The following is a 19,886-nucleotide window of genomic DNA, read 5'->3' as shown; positions in this document are numbered from 1 at the left end:
AAATCAGTGACCTCAGTATCCCTTCCCTACTTGTGGGACAGAGAGAGTAAAGATTGTGCTTAAGTCTAGAAAATGGAATGAAGTAGCAAAGTAACAAAGATGCTTACCACTGGAAGAGCACAGAGACAAAACACAGTAAGTCGAGTAGCAAGAAGTCATCATTTAAGGCAAACACTTGAAGAAAGGGGAATGCAGGCAACCTCAGAGATGAGGCACACTTAAGGACTTAGAATTCTGTCTTTTAAGGGTTCTAAAAATAGAGCTGGTGGGGGGGTATAGGCTTGACACATGGTCTCATGATGTCTATCTCCAGTGAGAGATATTATGTCACCACCATAGTCTATCCTCTAGATATTCTGTAAGATAAATTTAACACAGGAATTAATCCTGTTCTTCTCCATGATAGTGGTTACCCTGAGGCAGTGGGACATATCATTTAAGACTACTTACCCTGACTTAACATAAGGTCAGTTATTGACTGATTACCATAAACTATGTTGGGAATCTTACCTCTTAACTCCCTGGTTTTTAAGATGGAATCTTAGCATTAAGATTGAGTCCCTTCTGTTCTTACTGTACTATTTATAATCTTGGCATTTTTCATCATAGGCAGGAAAAATTAATCATGATGCTTGTTCCATGTCCTTACCCTACCTCATTTCTACTTGTTTAATGGTTTCCCTCCATTTCCTTTGTATACTCACCTTTACCTGCCCAGTCATAAGTATTAGTGTTCTCTCTGATGCACTTGCATTTTTACTGTATGCTCTGGACAAACTTCTGTGACTCTTGCTACCGCTTGTATTCTGATGATTCATAAATCTGAATATTCTCCAGCCTAGAGTTTTCTTTGGGTTATTATGATCATCTGTTCAAATGTCTGCTAACATTGCCACTAGGACATCCACAGACATCTCAAGATAAGCATTTTTATATATAAAAATTATTTTCCCAAACCTCTTCTTTTTCTATGGTAAATTGGACCATTCTTCATTTAGGTGCCCAAGACAGAAACAGGTGATTCATGCTACAAACCCTTTTCTCCATTCTATTAATGACTAAGCCCCATCATTTCTTCTCCTAATTCTCTGTTCTCATTCCTCATCAATCTACCCTTCATGCTGCTATGTGTATGATTCTTATAAAATATAAATCTGATCAATGTACCTGTTATATTCCCTTCCTTATAAGGGTTCCATAGTAAATGATGACTTAGAGGTCCTAGAACCACTAGGATTATATTTTAGAGCATCTTCTTAGCATAAGAATTAAGCAAATCCAAATAAATACTTGTACTATATTCTAAAATAGTTATTATGCTTAAAGGCATGGATCTTTGAAGAAAATGTTAACATATATCTTAGATAAAATGTAGAATAGAAATTCCTAGAGTATATATATTCTGCATTCCTGGAGTATATATATTTTCCATTATTTCCTTTGTACTTTATTCATTTCCTCTCTCAGGAGCAACACTGAAGAGAATGGAGAAAGAAAATCACTCATTTCTATATCTGTGTTTCTACTACTAATTTGCAATCTTATCTTGCCCAGTAATAAATAGGATACAATTCTGTTTGCCATTCATACGAAAGTGATTTGTAAGATTGATCATAAAATAACTGATCAACAAATAGTTTTCCAAAACTCATTAGACCATTTTCTGAAGTTACATGTTATACACTGCTTTAAAATAGGTTGACTTCATTCTATGGTATGTTATTGCTTTATAATAGCATTAATATCAGTTTAGAAATGTCTCTGGTCATACTGAATGAATTGCAGGCAGAATCGGTAGCAATTATTTTCACTTTAAAAAGAAGTTAACACATTTTCAATGAGAGACAATGTGTGATTTCTCAGAAAGCACAAAGTAAAAGGATCTTGCAATCCTTTTCACATGAAATGGGAACTTTAGCTACCTCAACTCTGAACTCCACCCAAAACAAAGCTTCAGTTGATCTTCATCCTCCACAGATGAATCACTGAAGAATAGCAAAGGAGAATGTGATGTGCCTTGATCTACCTTTATGCAGGAAAGCCCCCATGCTGTGCCTCAAAGTCGCCATCTGTAAAGTCATTTCATTTCACAAAGAAGAACAGGAACCTTGTTAATAATACCTGCCCCTTACCAGCCCCAGTGGAAAGCTGTGAGGATGAATTAATGTCTGTGAAGCCTTGGAGCTCCTGAAAATAATGCAGTGTAAATACATTTATTGTTATGCCTCTTATTGTACTTAACTCAGTACCACTCTCAATTATTTGACATCAGACATATCATAAAAAATGTTGCTTCCTTTTTAAGAAACTATCCAGAATAGTGAAAAGAAAATAATTTTACAGTGATATATGTGCATATTTTTAGAAAGAATACTATACAAAAAATTCTTTTCAACTAAGTTTATTCAAAAGAGCCAGAAAAAAAATAAAGATTTTCATGAGTGATCTTTGAGTGGAGTCTAAAATCATGCAAAGTAGGCAAATGAAATAATGGAGCAATTGGAGAGCTCTTTTTATGATCAGTGTGCAGTCATGGTATTGTAATTTTATAACATTGACCATTATCTTCTTTTTTACTGTTCTCATTCTCAAAATAGTTAATCTATAGGGTACAAATTTGCTAGCATTACCCTTAGAGAGCCCATTCCCCCCAAGTCAGGAAACCTTTCTTCTATTCCAAGGTGCATCCCCTGCCCCCCTCTGCTGTTGATGGACTAAGGCTGCCCAAGATAGCTTCCTGTGTATAATGCAGCCTCATTTCATTACCACTCACCTCTATCCAAACTTTCTTTAGTGAAAGCCTTTTCATTACTCACTTCCCAAGGCCACCACCACTTGAAGCCTTACCTGATCTCCCTAATCAGAAGCTAGGTTCTCCGACCTTAGGCACTTAATAAATATGTATTTTATCATACTTATTCTGTCTATAGTCCAGTGAGTTATCAGTTGTTATTTTATTTATAAGTTACTTGAAGACAGGGACTGGGCTTTCCACATCTTTATTTCTTTTAATATTTTAAACATACTTATGGTTGACTGAGGAACAAATGAGTGTTAATTTTATTCATGGTATTAAAGTAGCTTAGACTTTTGGAGGAGAAATTGATCTATACTGCAACAAGCAAAGGATTTTCAAGAGTAACTCAAGTTTTTTTACAAGAGGACTTTTCTAAATGTTTCCAAAATACTAAGGTCTCAACTTCAGGTTGTAGAGCAAGGTGTGAAGCTCAAGAGCAACTGGAGTGCTTGAATGTTAACTGATGTGTGCTACAGAAAACTCAATTTTAAACTGTATTTTCCCTTTGTCGTGCCACCCTAATACAGTTTGCAGCACCTGTGAAGAATCTATGTAACCAGGTAGATGAAATTAATGGTTTAAGTGGTCTGACTGATTTAAAGTGAAGCTTTTATTTCTGATGCAAATGTTTGGGTATCTTACTCACTTCCAGATAATCGGTTCTAAGGCTTTTCTCAGTCTTCAAAATGTTTTTGGATATCATACACCAGGCCAAGTGTATAATCGGCTTTATTTGTAGTTAGTATTTTTACTTAACATTTTAGACATAGCTTTGTCTTTTTTTTTTTCTGTCTTCTTATTAGAGTAACATGGATATATTGAAAGCAGGTATTAGAAAATGTAAATACATTTAGTAAGTTCAACTGAAATACTTTGATGTCATAACATACCAGACTGATGCTATTGCGCTATTTCTATCTTGAAGGCTTCTTACAACAGAAGCACATCACTGACTTCACCATCAAAATAGAGTGAGAACTTGTCAGGGTCCGGGTGTTGCTGTTGAGGTTTGGGAGCAATGCAAAGAGCAAAGAAGGCAGCGGAAGTCATCATGGAAGGTGCTCGAAAGAGGCCACTTTATTGTGCACAAAGCTGTACTTCTTATACTGCTACAGTGCTAACTTACAGTTGCATGAATATTGAAGATATGCGTGTGTGTGTTCTTCATGACCGGGTGTCTGGCCTTCAAGGCCCTTATCTAGCTCTTTACTCATGGGTCCAACACGCTGTGTTTTCAGGTTTCTCAAGGCCAGACATATCTGGCCCCATACAAGGGCAGATGTATTTGGGGTGAAGCAGCAGATGGCTGTCCTCATTGATCAGTGGGGAAAGTGGACGGGGGTGGGGTGGGGTGGGGCTTCCCTCCAGAACTCTACAGGAATGTTTAAATTCATTTCTTTAGAAATATTTTTTCTTAAAGATGGTGCAGATGATGGCATTTTATAATTTTTTTTAGAGAAATCATGTAATATTGTTAGCAGTTCCTTCTGAATTTTGGGATATTAATGCTTTTAAACCAATCTTCATGTAATTTTTTATTTCTCTGTTAAAATTATGATTTCTATGAAAGTGTTGTGAAGTGCATATCCTGTCTCCTTTGTAGTACTTCATTGTGCTTTAGCTAATGTGGTGATTGTAACTCAGGGGAGAAATCCTGGGGCAAAATACCTAGCTAAAACTGGTATCAGTCAAAGGAAGAAATAAAGTTTAAAACCTGTTTATTGCTTACAAACTGCGGTGTGGGGGCCGTCTCTCTCCTGCTCTAGCAGAAGCAAGTAAAAACCTCCCCCTAGCCTCTCAGGTTCAGAAAAACCCTCTGGTTGACCAGGTAATTACCCATTGCTGTGGATATGAACTACTTGTCTTCTCCCCTTGGACATGCCTGTTGATATGCAGATGCACTAAAACCAGGTGAGAGATTCTGGAAATATTGCAATTTTACCCACAGTGAAACTCATATGAAGATTATAAACTGAATATAATTCCATCTCTTCATGTCATACTGATGAGTAGAACTGAATCATCTTAATTCGTCAGCAGAGCTGACAGTTCTCACTGCTGTAGACTAGTACTCCTCAGACTTGGGTAGGCAGGAGATTGTCTCAAGGAAACACTCTAAGAATTTCTGATTGAGTTGGTATAGGGAGCCCCCCACCAACTTTCCCTACTGTTCTATAAGGACAGCTGTCTGCTGCTTCACCCCAAATATGTCTTACCTTGTATGGAGCCAGATATATCTGGCCTTGAGAAACCTGAAAACAGTGTGTTGTACCCATGAGTAAGGAGCTAGATAAGGGCCTTGAAAGTCAGACACCTGGTCATGAAGGACACACACATGCGCGTCTTCAATATTTATGTAACCATGAATTAGCACTGTAGCAGTATAAGAAGTACAGCTTTGTGCAGAATAAAGTGGCCTCTTTTGAGCACCTTTCATGATGACTCCCGCTGCCTTCTTTGCTCTTTGCGTTGCCCCAAAACCTCAACGGTAACCCTGGGACCCCGACAGTTGGTCTAGGTTGGAGCCTGAGATCTTGAGTTTCTAGCAGATCTCCAGTGAAACTGACACTGCCCTTCCAGGGACCACACCCTGAGAGCCGTGGTCCTCGGAAAAGAGCCAGAGCCCTGGCCCCACCCCACTTCCCTGGAGAGCCCCTTTCAACGTGGCTTCTTCCCTCTTGTAATTAAACCACCAGAAGTGACAAAATGTACTACTAATCAGCTGAGAAATAGAAGAATGCTAGCACCCAGTTTATACCAGACATTAGGCCAAATACTCTGGGAAGGGCACATCAGTGAATAAACCTGAATCCTGACCTTCAGGATCTCAGCATTTAGTAGGGGGCTTACAGGCGGTGGTGCATGGATGTAGCTCTCATATACTGTGGAATGTAATAGACAAATAAAAGAGAAATAATTATGAGAATGGGAACAGATAGAGATTAATTATTATTGTGATATATGATGCTTTTTGGAGGAAAGTAGAGATTTTTGGTTTTTTGTTTTGGATTTATAAAGAAAAGATAAAAATTATAAATAGATTTTTTTATTACTATATTTTGAAATGAATAAGAAAATCTCACAGAACTGCAAAAGACATAACTCCCTTCTAAATGGTAAAGGTGGCCATCTTAATCATTTTTATGATGGTCAATAAACTATTATATGAATCTGCTAAACAAATATTGAATATTGAACTATGAATAACTAGTTTTTAATATATAGGAGGGAATAATTCCAAACTTGTAATGATGAATTTATGAGTTTGGATATTTTTCATCTTTTAAATATTATTTGTGAAGCTATTTTAATTTTGAGCACAGTGCCCTTTTTTCCTTCAAAAGATAGGTTTTGAAAACATATCATCTTTCTCTTTCAGCTCAGGTATTAGACAAAATCAAGAAACAATTTAAAAAGCAAAGTCATTGTGACAGGAGGAAGAAAATGGGCAGCCCAAGAAAATATGAATAGAAAGTCATCATCTGCTTTCATTTGGGCTAAGGACGGAGCAGGGTTATGCACGTATTTTTGCAGTTAGTTCTCTCAGTTCCTTTCATCATTCATATACTTAAACCTCTACACTTATATGAAGACAACAGAGTAAATTCTTTAAAACAATTTATACCCAATGAAATGGGGCTAACTGTCCAGGACTACCTTTGTAACATCTATTTACTTATTCATTCAAATAAACATGGACAAAATAGATACAGTCTTCATTTTTATAGACTTTGCAGTCTAGTGGCGAGACATGTATCAATAATTACGTGATTATAAATTTTGTTAAATTCAATGAAGGAAAAAGATTATGGTGTTATGAGTGACAATAACGGTAGGAGAAGAATTCAGGCTGTTGTAAAGGGAGTTAGAGACAGAAAATACAATATAAATGAAGGTCCTGAGGTAGAAACAAATTGATTGCTAGGAAATGAAATACAGCTGTTGAAATGAAAACATACTAATCACAGGAGAAAGTGATATGAAGATGCAGAGATTAGGACGACCAGTCCTGAAAGGCCTCGTGGGCTTTTATCGTTACTTGCATTGTGCCCATTAGCTTACTGTAAAGCATTCTTTCAGTTTCAATGTCTTTTTATGCGTAAGTATAATGCACCTTCTTTACTTACTAAAAAATTAGCAAGTGGAAAATATCTTAAGGAAGAGAATAAATTTATGGCTGCACAAGTGAAAGTTTACTATTCCGTGGTCACTTATAACTCCCAAGTTGTAATGTTACAATCTGATGATGAAACCGAATAGGGTCAGTTCATGTAAACTATTCAAAACAGAGCAGCTTTTTCCTTTGTGTACTTGGGAAAAATAGTATATATAGATAGTGGAATATTCAAAGTTATCTGCTCAGAACAAAGTATCAGGAGTATCTACATTAAATGTTGGATTTGGGCAAATTTGTAGGGTATGAGTATAGTCTTGTGCAGAAAGACATGGATTTTTGGTGTCAGATCTAAAGTCAAATTCTAACTTTGCAGCTTTCTTATTTGGGACTTTGGCAGAGACTTAACCTCTGTGAATCTCATTTCCTAAACTATAAAATGGGAGTGATAATATCTGCCTCACAGTGAAAGAATTTAATGAGGTATATGCCTTAGCCAGGAACCTCTTCAAAATAAAATGTAAGTCAAGAATTAAACTACTAATTCTGTATTTGGGTGGTTCAAGCCCAGGACAATGGAAAGGAGGAGGAGGGGGAGTGAAGTGTCATAGATAGAAACTCTGAGACAATGATTTGTTGCATGAGTGTTATTGGGAAGCGTTTTGGGGAACCACGTCTCTAGGGGAGTGGAGAAGCTGAACTGCAGTGGAGGTCTCAGCCTGAAATTGGAAGCTCTTGGATTTGGATGGGCGTTTATAAGGGTCCCGAACGGAGACAAAGGCTCTGGGCCTGTGTATTCCCGCAATCACCAGTCATTGGGTGCAGGCTTGGAAGAGAGGTGACAAGACTTGAGATGGGACAGCTGATTTTCTTTAGTGTGGGTAACAGCTGTAAGCATCTGCTGCTCATAGGAGGCTGGAGGAGTGGGTGCTTCGGGCCTGTGAGGAACGAGATAACGAGGAACTCCTACACCACTTCACAGAGTGCTGTAGCGACTCATAATAGTGCAGTGGGGATGCTGTAGTTAGCCACACAGCTTTGCAAGGAGACCTTTCAAAGCAGTACACGGACGACAGAAAAACAGGGAAATTTATTCGCATGGCTCCCTCCTGTCTCCCATTTCCACTGATCAAGCTTATCCCATGCCTCCTGCCTCTTAGGAAGCCAGATTGCATGCCCCACATTGTGGAATCCACAAAGTGCACAGTGATCAGGAGAGAGAATGGAGGAGATCATTGAAAGAATTCAAGAAAATATAGAAGATTTATATCCAGTTGAGTAGATAAAGCAAGTAGCCTGGTATATAGCTTGGAGTAAACATTCGTTAAATAACTAACACTTACATAGCCCCTTAATATGTGTCTGCCCCAATTCTGAGTTCTTTCTTTTTCCTCACAGTAGCTTGATGAAGATGCTAATACTAATATTTACATTTTGCAGACAAAGACGTTGAAACTCAGATAGTAAACCAGTAGTAAGTACCATAGCAGAGATTTTATAACCAGTTGTCCTTTCAAACCACTCCACTATATTGCCTCTAAGTGACGATGATTATTTTTATTATTGCTATCATAATGAAGGATGTCAACATTTTATTATTATATGTATCATTATCCAAATACATTCAGATACATTAGGCTTTACAAAAGATTCAGTAGTTTTTACCTTTATTTGTAAACTAGTAATCACAAAATGTTTTATACGTATGAAAAGTGATACAGGAAGTCCTGAAACTTATCCAAATTTTCTTACCTGTATAGTAGAAAACAGGATCACGAGATAAAAGAAAATATGCATGGCTCATTCAATAAAAGATATCTTCTGCATTGTAATTCTTGTATCAGGATTACTGCAGTTTGGTCTGGAAACAGAGAATCTGCTAATCTGGGGACTCTATTTTCATTTCTACCATTAACTGATTTGTTACAGTAGATCATTTCATCTCTTCATGTGTACTTCAATATTTCTAAAATAGGGTAATGAGCAACGCCTATCCCATGTCTATCACAGGATTGTTTTCTTGAGGATAGAAATAAGACAATATACCCCAAATGAAGAAACATTGAAAACAACCTGAAATTATTTGGAAAAAATTTGTAAGTACTTTGAAAGCTCTTAAAAAAAAATCTCTGGATAAAACATAGATAACTTATATAATATCATAGAGAATCCTAGAGTGGTTTTCATCATCTAATCTTTGATGGGATCATCCTTTTTATTACATCCTTTCTACTGACACATCTTCATCCTGATTGATGTAATGAAAACTTATATATCAAGAATAAATAATTTATTCAGCTCTTCCTACTTGGTCATTTAACAAAGAATATTTGATATGAATATAACTATAGTGTTCAGTATATGTGACACTCTCAAGTATGGCCATAAAACAATTAGGAACATATGATTGATTATTTTCAATAATTATATGCATTTATTAATTACTTTGCATTTTGAGATTACCCCTCATTAGTTTTTCTCGTTTTGTCTAATTTCTTAGATTTATTTTTAGGACTTCCTGGTATCTCCTGGGTTTACAGTGTGTTTTCTTTGTATAATGGAAACTGATACTCTTACCTATCTCTCAGCTTTAGCTTTCCTTGTCAAGGTCTCTAAGCACACAGTGATTTTATTTTACATTTCCATATCCTGAAGATGGGCTGCTTTTACTGCTTCAAATAATTTATATTTTTGACTTTGCATCCAAATCCTGTTACTCCCTTGCATCTTACCTGTTCATGTATGTGTTCAATTATATTGGACCTTTTCTTTTCTTATGTAAGATCTCTTCATTTACATTAAATCATTGTTAGAGCACAAACTTCTTTGTAGATGTATTTTTTAAAAATTTTTTGTGATTGTTCAGAAAATCACTGTCATTTTGGGAGTGACATAAAATTGGATATATGCATACCCAAGTAACTATTCTTATAGTGGTACTTTGTTAGTTATTTTAAATTATCTTAAAGAATTATAAGATGAATTATAGAAGAAATATTTATTTTTTATATGCTATCAAAAGTACAAAGGTAAAAATTAATAATGAATTCAGTTTTTAGGTAACATTTGATTGTTATTTTTCCTGCTAAAAATTCTCATTAATTCATATGTAACTGCCTTGAAATTTGTACCTTAAGGACAAAGAAAGGTCAGCAATCCCTCTAACTCCTGGTTCTTTGTCAAAAATGGACACAGTTAATGAGGTTTGTTTGGTACAGAACAAATTCTCAGACACAGATAGAGATCCTTTCAATGGAAACAAATTTGTTTGGCTTTACCAGGTTACTTAGCGATTAATAATAGCCTTGAGATGCAGGTCAGAAAGGTCATTGTACCAGCTTGCCAACACAATCTAAATGTACAGCTAGCCCAGTTCTGTGGGTGCAGAAGCCCCCAAAATACTGTGCATAAAGTAAAACAGGCTATTTTCTGACTCCTTTTTTCATATTAATAAGCAATTTTCAAGAGAAGGGTGGCAAATGAGGGCCATGCCACTCCAAGTAATTCATTTATTTTGCAATTTAATCTTATGTTGAAAAAAATTGCTCTGCTGCAATAGCATAGCATGGTGATTTTTAAACGTCAGTGTGCCTCATAAGTAACCTTGTCTGAAGTATTGTATTAGTAGCCTTTAACAGAAAATTGCAACAAAAGTATTTCTAGACTTAGAAGTAGAAAGGAGAGTCTTTTCTATTTTTGGAATTTTCCCATCTACTTTCCCTTGATATCTTAGAGGTGAATGCTCAGTAAAGTAAAAGATGATTCATTTGAAATTTTGCTTACAGAACTGGACACTGATTTATGTATCTATTTTTATAAAAGAATAAAATATAATTACAAAACATTTTAATGTGAATAGTTATATTTGTTATGAAAATAAAGGGTTTATTTTTTTATAATAATATCTTACTCTATTAGGAGGTGTTTTTCACAGTGTATTTTAAAAGCTTATTTTTTTTGTTTAAATTTCTTCAATATATAAACATGATGAAAATTTTCATTATTTTAATATAATTTACTCTAGCTAGAAAGCCGTGAACTTATTCACCTAATTTAGCTTTTATTCTTATTATATAACTGATCAAAATGTCATCCTTTCAAGTGCAAGATAATATCTGTAGTCTTGTTGGTATTATTTGAACTGATGGAAGCAAGCATACAATAAAGTGTATGTGTTTAAAAATCCACCAGGCCTTTAACGTTAGCTCATTAGCTAGCATACAAAACAAATGTTAGAGATTAAATAGCAAACCAAAATTTAAAGGGAATTAGTAGCTTAGATGTTCTCTTGAGAGATTTAAGTATGTCCAAAATAGTTAATCTTCAGTAGTTCACTGACTTTGCATTTAATGTATTTCCTCAGCTATTGAATTAATTGTAATATGAAGATACTGGTTTTAACATTTTAACCACTGAAAAAACCACTTAACTGTTTTTTAAAGGTTGCAAAGATCCACCTAGAATGTGCAGGTAAGATAGATTACACCACTAATTTTGATAGATGTGGATGATGGTCGCCTTTGCCCCTCAAAAACTGCTTATCATCAGTGAAAGAATTAAAACGTTAGTAGAGTTGTATGTAGTATCATAAATAACTGTAGACGGTTCCCACGCAGGGAGGCCCTGGAGGACTTTGCAGAAATGAAAGAAAGAGAAGAGAAGAAGGCCGATCTGGAAAGGGCCGAGAAGGAAAGAGGTGACCTAGCCCGAAAGACGCATTACCTCCTCAGCACAAAGCAGGTGGGTGTCCCTGTCCCTGACAGCTGCCGGCGGCCACGTGGGCCCTAGCCTGACAGAGATAAAGCGGCAGGCTGAATGGGACATGACTTTTTAAAAAGATACCACGAAACACCACGAGTTCAATTCCGTGCTCCTGTGAAGGTGAGCGCCGGCACCGTGACTCCTGTGACAGCAGCTTCGTAGAGGCCTGCGCCCGGCGTGGGCAGGAAGGTCCACGTCAGCAGTGTCATCTGCTGCTGTGATAACACCACTCAAAGGGCAGGACCTCGCTTTAAAACCTGTTCTGAGAGGCTTATTGTTGTTTTGTGGATTGATCAAGAACTAAGAAGTTATTAGACTGAGGTAGCTTTCATATTTTCTCTTTCAATTGAGCTATTGTTGTGATTAAAGCCATTCTTGAAACATCTCTAAATTTTGAGGCAAATTTACAGGTAAAGTTTTTAACAAAACTGCTTCAGCAATTATATCTATTCATATAGAGATATAAACGTGGAATTTGGAGTACTTCCACATTTATTTTCTCCTATGTAGTGAAGTTTCAGTGCTTCAGGTCTCATGGTTCTAAGGAAAACCACATTGCATGTAGAATATTCTGCTCACAAAGAAATGCGGTTTTAAACTCACCTGAACTTGGCGGTTGAGATGTGTTTTATTAAGTGAGCTTTAGGCAGGAAACTAGCCCAAAATTTCCAGGGGTTTATTCTTCCTCATAGACTTTTAAGTCCAGTCTCATAGTTTTAGACAGATTCGCATATTCATATGTCTCAGACACAAGCAAGTCAAGTCCCAGAAAGATGGGAGACTGAACCTCATTCTTTTAGGCATCCAAATTAAAAAACATCTCAAGTACCGGACTAGCCATGTATATTTGGCACAGACCTGTGGCACCTCTAGCCTCTATTTGGTAGTCTAAGTAACTGTACTTTGCAGTAATAATGACTATCTTCACATTCACTTGCATTTATATAACTGCATTATCTTCATTGAACAGGCAAGGAAACAAACTCAAAATAATGGTGTGACAGACCTTTAAGCACAAAACTAGTAGTGATAGATCTAGTATTCAAACTGAGATTTTTCAGCTCTACTTGGGCAATTATTAAAGATAATTTAAAAAATAAAAAGTCGAGGTGATTTCACTTTTTACTATAATATAAATACCAATATAAAAATTTTAGGTGTATTATTGGTAAGCCACATTTAAAAAAAATATGGAATGAGAAATCAAGATTTCTTTCTGGCAAAGGATTTTTAACTTTTACTAGTTATTAGAAATTTCTATTTTGATGACACTAAGGGGGCTGTAATATATCCTTGGATCCTTTAAGTTGGATAATAATTCTTGGGTACCGTTATTTATTTTGATAACTCTGAACCCTCCTTATACTTTGGATGTTTCTTAATCTGAGGTCTAATTGTGTTGTTTATATTTATGATGACTAGCATCATAGACAAATTTCACCATTCTTAAGATGGCGAAGTTAGATTTAGCTGAAACATTTGTCAATTCTGTTACATCTAGGGTTATTTAGATGTAGAGTACATAGTGGAACAATTCAGAAAGTCTATAAAGATTTAATTGTTTCACTAATAAAAACAGAACAATACCAAATATCTATGGAGTGCTTACCATGTGCCAGAGTATGGTAGATAACTTATATGTATTATTTAACTATTTTGATTTCATTTCAGCTTTTAAATTAAGCACCTGGTTTACCAAATAATCACAAACTTGACCATGTAACTTGACTCATGGACCTTGATTAATTTTTTTGCCTCTTCAAACTTTCATTGTATTTTAGGTATGTTTGTGTTAACAAGTACAAGCTGTTAATGCTCTAGCCCATTTTTCTTCTTGTTTATAGCCATGATATATACAAGGTTATATATGTAGAAATATCCATGTATATAAACTTTAGTTTAGGGATCCCTTGTCTCCAGAAATTTCTGGTATCCAATAAATGATTATTTTTTGTGGCATTATGGTATAGTAGAAAGAATGGGCATTGCCATCAGACAGAGCTGAACTGGCATCCAAGCTTAGGGTAAAATATTAGGATACTACCTGGAATTATTTGCACCTCTGTTTCACTCTGCATCTTGAAAGAATGTTATAAGAATTAAATGAGGTAAAATACTGCCAGGCCCTTAGAGGGCATTCAGGAAGTGATAACAATCATACTATTAAAATTTAACCAGAGATAAACTAAAGATGTTAACACTTCCATCTTCTTCTGTTTTTCTTAGCCGTTGGAAGCATTCATTTTCTCATTGCCTTTCTTTACTTTCCTTTAGTTATTAATCAAAATTACTTAGAAATTTTTATAATGGTGTTTCCCAACTTTCTCTCCCCCCATTTTATACCTGGCTTCCCAGGAACTGAAGGCAGCAGAAGAGAAATGATGTTCTCCAGTAACCTCCTTTGGAGAGGAATGCTATAAAAAATACAAGGGATTTTCATTTGAATTTGGCAATTTTTTTTCTTTGTCATAGTGACCTTGGTAATTGATCACAAGTAACTGAGATAAAAATGACAACCTTTTGAACCTATCAAGACTCTTTTATTCCCAAGGCAAAGTTTTCTTCTTCTTTCTTTTTTTTTTTGTAGTAAAATAGAATAGTGGTATCATTTAGTCTCATCTTATTTACTTTGGTCAGAGGAGTAGTTGTACTGACAGGATGGTACTAGAAATACCAAATGTTTCATTCCTTATATCCACCCGATTTGCTTTACTTAGCTTTAAATCAGCAGGTTTCACCATGACATTAAAAAACATTAAATTTTTAAACTAGCATTACAGGTCACAATTATAAACCATCTTAAGCTAACAAAAAAAATGCAATGTTTTATCTTTACCTAAAGAAAGATATACAACATGAAGATGTAATAAATACAGTGAATATAAATCTTAACTTTAAAATTTCATCAGTTAGTTCAAATATCCTATTTTGGAGTACTTATACTCTATAGTGAATTAAGACTAGGACATCAAAACGATACTCTATGATCCTAAACCACAAGGAGCATTCAGGCTAATTCCAGTCTAATGCCAAATATTTTTAGTAGAAGGAAATTGGCGACTTTCCATTTCAGCTTATATAGGTAGTCTCACTGAAATTACAACCATTGATGTTTATGATTTTTCTGATTCTAATTTACTATTTTATTTTGATTAAAAAAACCCAAAACTTTCCTTAACCTAAGGAAAACTCAGAATGAAAGACACATATTTCAGTCTGAATGTTGTTACTGCTTTTCTCAATATGATTTGGCTATTATGGAAAAATTAAGCTGCAGATTTAAAAATTTTCTTGAGTCAGATCTTTGCAGATTAATTTCATTGCTTGTTTTGAGAGTTTTGACTGCAAATTAAGTTAAATAGTTAAGTACAAAATAAAATCCAAATATGAATTAAGTATTTATTTTGAAAAGCTTGTGTCAGTTTTAACTCCCAGTTTATGCAGATAGTTGAAAATTTACTGAATATTCAAGTGTAAATAATTTTTATAAAAAGTATATCAGGATAGAAAAAGCTCTGCTTAAGGAGTAGTTCTTAAAAGGAATAATTCTATTAATAATGTTTTTAGCAAGAAGAGAAACACTATTTTATTGGTGACTTTGGTAATTTAAGAATGATATTAATAAAGCTTAAAGAATACTAGTTTTCATATTAAATTTTCATAGTTCTAATATAGCTTAATTTAGGTGAGTAGAAAGAAAACATTAATTCAGACAAATAATGCCTCAGAAAAGGTAAAGATTTTTGTGAGTCAGAATGGTACTGTGGATTCATACATATCAATGAAGACGTGTTATTTAATATATTAATAATTTTAGGATTATTACACTGATATACTGACATGCTCATACTGATATGTATATCTTAAAATAGTTCTAAAACCTATTACTAGGTTTTACTGATATGAATTATCTCATTTATCTCATCTTTATGCAAGAAAATATGTTAGTACTAATAGGAATTATGCAAGTAAATACCTAATATTGCAATGAGTGAATTAATAAACCCCTCAGGGTTTTATTAATTAAAAAGTTCAAGTCATATTAAAGCACCTTTTGTATATGTTTATTTCAATCAGAAAGCTTAACATGCTAAGTTATTTGCATAAATAATCAATCACCATTTACTAGTAGTAATAAGGTTAATTTGTTGCTACAGACATAATAGGATTAGTCAATTATATTTCCCAGAAAATGCTATTTGTTATGCACCCCATCACCTGTAAAACAGGATTGGGTTTAGCGCCCTTATTAAATGAACACATCAAAAAAATCTTTGTCCCTGTAAAAGTTTTCTGAAAAGAAAGCTAATTTTAGTTGACTAGAATAAGTAAAGTGGAAACATAGCTCCCAATTGTAAATTTAATTTATATTTCTGCAGAATTGATTATTTAATAAAGTTATTTATTTTGATTCAATAGCCAGTCAAACTAAATCTAACACATATAGGACATATTTCCTTTGATGAAAATCTGATTTGCAGATTTGTTTTATTCCAAATAAACTTGACTTTCATTCCGTTGTCCTTGTTCTTGGGTAATAAATTATGTTGTCTGCTCCACCTACTGGTAGATATATGCAAAGCCTATTGTTGGATTCATTAAAAGAAAGAGCATCTATAATGTTGCCATTTTTAAGAATCCTTCTAGAGAACAGCAAAGGCACAGATACAAATGTAAAATTCAAAGTCCCCATCTTAAAAAATTAATGTTTAGAAATATAGTTTATTATATAGATTATACATATTAACAGTTTTCTGATTAATGAAAATATTACTGCTTTTTATTTTAATATGCTAATAGAAGGATAAATATAAAATATACTCATTATGCAGTATAATGATAAATACTTCATTTTTATTTTCTAAGGCTTTCAAAACTTTATACATATTCAAGTTGAAATTAGAATCAAAATTATAAATTTAATTAAAATTTGTACATATTTTAAGGAAATAATTTTCATATGTTTTCCTGTTTTTCCTGTAGTGGGTAGTGAAAATATTCTTATGGATACTGAGGTAATGATTTTCAGTCATTTATTCTTTAAAAAGACCCCATACTCCAATTAATATTGATACTTTATTTTTCATTATTTTTTGATAGAAACAAATGGTTTCAGCCACTTTTTTTTCAAAATCATATCAAATTATATTTGTATACAGAAGGAAAGTATCTGAATTATAAAAAGTAAGTTTAATATACCAAAAATAAATCAATCAGCCTATTGATATGGATAACATGTTTATAAGAGAAATCTTACAAGTTTTAAAAATGTATATATTAATACTTATAGTAAGTCTACCAAATTACTTATTGTTTTCAACTTTGTCTCCCCAGTATCATAAATGGGGAGATTCTATGCTTTACATATATTATGTGTAGTATGCGATTGCTCACTTTTAATCTGAGATGATGAAGTAGCAGAAGAATGGCAGCCTTTTGGTGTACCCCTGCCTCTGTGGTGTGTGTGTGTGTGTGTGTGTGATGTGTCTGTATGTGTGGTGTATTTGGAAAGTATCTTTGAAAAGTCTTCTCATAAGGCATTATCCACCACAGCAGTGGTTGAGAAACTAATGCGGGGAATGTCTTAACTCTCTTGAGTACACTTTTAGACCTCTTTGGTCCTTACCTCAAAAATACTTCTTGGATTTCAAAACATTAATTTTGCTCCTTCCTAGTTTCTAGGTTGGCATTTTCCCTTTCTCTTTCTCTTTGTATTTCTATGACATACATGCAAAAGGTTTTATGCCTTAATACTTACAGCTGTTAATAGTACCATTATATCCATTTTATTGAATATTACACTTATGATCTTCATGGCTTGATACAGCCTAATTTTAGACCTTCATATAGCTCTTTGCTTCAGCTTTCTGGCTTTTACTATTCCTAGCCATCCAAATTTTTAAAATCATTGGCTGTTTTTCATTTTCTGTCTAAAATCACCAACTACATCCAATTTATCATTCCTGGTATTTTTCAAATCAGTTCCATCATGTACATTCCCTGAACTCTGAGTAATGTTAATAATCTCTAAGATAATTTTCCATTTGTTTAGTCTTTTGCCTTTTGATCCAGGATGTTTACCACCACCAGATAAATTTTTTTAAAATAGCATTTTTATATCATGTCTCTGCATTTTATAAGCCTCCAAAGATTCCCTGTCTGTAGGAGAAAATCTAGTTTTCAACATAAGCATTCAAAACTCTTCACATTCTGGTTTCATATTCTGCCTATTCAGCCTTATCTTCCTTTGCTCCTCAATATGAACATCCTGATAACAGTCTGACTTTATAGAAAAAGTCATCACAAGGGTCTCTTTATACATATCAGGTAAGTGAATTCTGTGGCTTATCATATCCTAGAAATTCAGAAGCTTCCCTGTTGGCCACCCCCCCCAAAAAAAGAGTAAGGTCTCACTTACTTTCCATTAATACTTTGATTTCACTATTAAAGATTCATTCCTTGTCCCTTACTAAATTAAAACCCTTTTAGAAGGAAAACAGCTGTTAAGTTGTTCTTACTTGTATAGCTTGGTGAATATTAATAGCTGTGAATAAGTTATGATGAAAGAAAGGAAAAATGTATTTCCAGAGCCCGAGGCAATGCCTCGAGTATGAAGACCCAATTGGGCAGAAGGTTGGTGACAAAGGGATCCGAGGAGGCTAAGGGATGTAATAACTCCATGGGACATCTGGGGGGGTGGATAAAAAGTATTTAAGGCACTGAAAAAAAACCTAGGTGGACATGCAAGAGAAACTTGTCAATTTTGTCATTTTGCTTAGGATCGCTACTATTTAATATCACTAAGTACATTCCTCACTATAGATAGCTCCTGTTTTTTTTCTCCACTGCACAGCATTCTCACACAGTGATTTATTAATTCTTACATTATTCGCCCCTTCGTTTGACAAACTTCATTGGGAGTTGAAGAGGGTCTGGCAGTAAAACTGAGAATGTTGAAAGTACAGATTGGGGAGTAGATTCCTCAGTTTTACATGAAGGATCTTATATTTGTTTTTGCTAACTTCTTAGTAGTTTATATAAAAATCTTCATGGAGAAAAAATCATCAGTAGGAACTCCCACTGACAGAGGGCCCCCCTCTTTGGTACATAGTAGAACAGCCTGAGATCTTTAGAGATGGCCTTTCCAGCCCTTTTGGATACCAGGTTAAAGAAACCAGCTCTGGAAGGTGAAGCCACTTGCTCAAGGTTACATAATTAATTTACATAAAATCTATGATGTTGGGGCATCCTCAGTACAGTGCAGGCACAGTGAAAACCCGAGCCAGTGGTTCTGCATCTGTGGTCTACATTTGATTCACCTAACTAAACGCTATGTGGAAGGAACTTTATCCTAGGTTTATGACTATCAAGTTATCCTTGAAAATGCCAGTATTCTGATATTTACAGCTCTTCAAGTTACCTTCAATCATTGAGCTTTTTTTTTTTACCCCTTCCCTGAAATGGGTTAGTACTTCTAAGAAATACTGGCTCTGAAGTGAGTGCACTTACAAAGAGAGAGAAAAACCAGAGTCTGCATATGAAAGAGTAAAGCAAGCCAGAACATAATGTAGACTTCCGTGGTGCCTTTTGTGAATAGTTCAAAAGTACTTCAATTATATTTTTCCCCACAATACTCTATAAAGTAGCAGTTTTCTTTCTGGCAACTATAATGCTATTGTTTGGTACTCATTTTTTCTGTGGACACTTGGCAGATTTATTCATTCAAGTAAATGATGTGATGAATAAAGATCTTTGGATCCGTAGGTTAAGAGGCAGGCCTTCAATTTTGGTCATTTGCTCTTGGTCTCAAGTGAACAGTCTATATCACAAAATCGCCACATAATTTGTTACTATTGGCAGTCTCTGTTCAGAAAAGGCCAAGGACTGATCTAGCATGGAGAATGGATTAGCTATAAACTTTTACATTTTATTTCCTCCCTCTTTAACATTATAGTTTTTATTATCCCATAGGATAGGAAAGGGATAAAATTATCATCCATTGTCAGTACTCTTTGAAGGGACAGAGTGAAGTGGTTAAAAAAAATTCTGTAGCCCCAAATGAATCCCTCTCCTGCTCCTCTCTCCTTGCCGTCATGTACCCACCATTCATCTACAGAATAGAGGCAAACATTCTGACAGGAGCAAAAATAAAAGTAATTAAGAGAGAGACCACTTAGATAGAAAAATGCCTTAGTTCTTTCCTTTTATACATAT

At 34.7% G+C, this 19,886-nt stretch overlaps 1 protein-coding gene across 3 annotated transcripts in view; it reads left to right on the top strand.

Moving 5' to 3' along the window:
* Positions 1–19,886, top strand: part of SPATA17 (spermatogenesis associated 17) — a 187,976-nt gene that overhangs the window by 72,721 nt on the left and 95,369 nt on the right. For all 3 annotated transcript variants that reach the window (XM_073221578.1, XM_073221577.1, XM_037014411.2), the window contains one exon: positions 11,528–11,651. In XM_073221578.1, the coding sequence (XP_073077679.1) occupies positions 11,528–11,651 (124 nt within the window). The remainder of the gene's footprint in view (positions 1–11,527; positions 11,652–19,886) is intronic.

This window comes from Manis javanica, chromosome 14, assembly GCF_040802235.1.
Source record: "Manis javanica isolate MJ-LG chromosome 14, MJ_LKY, whole genome shotgun sequence".
Classification (NCBI taxonomy): Eukaryota; Metazoa; Chordata; class Mammalia; order Pholidota; family Manidae; genus Manis; species Manis javanica.
This window is presented reverse-complemented; position numbering and strand designations above follow the sequence as displayed.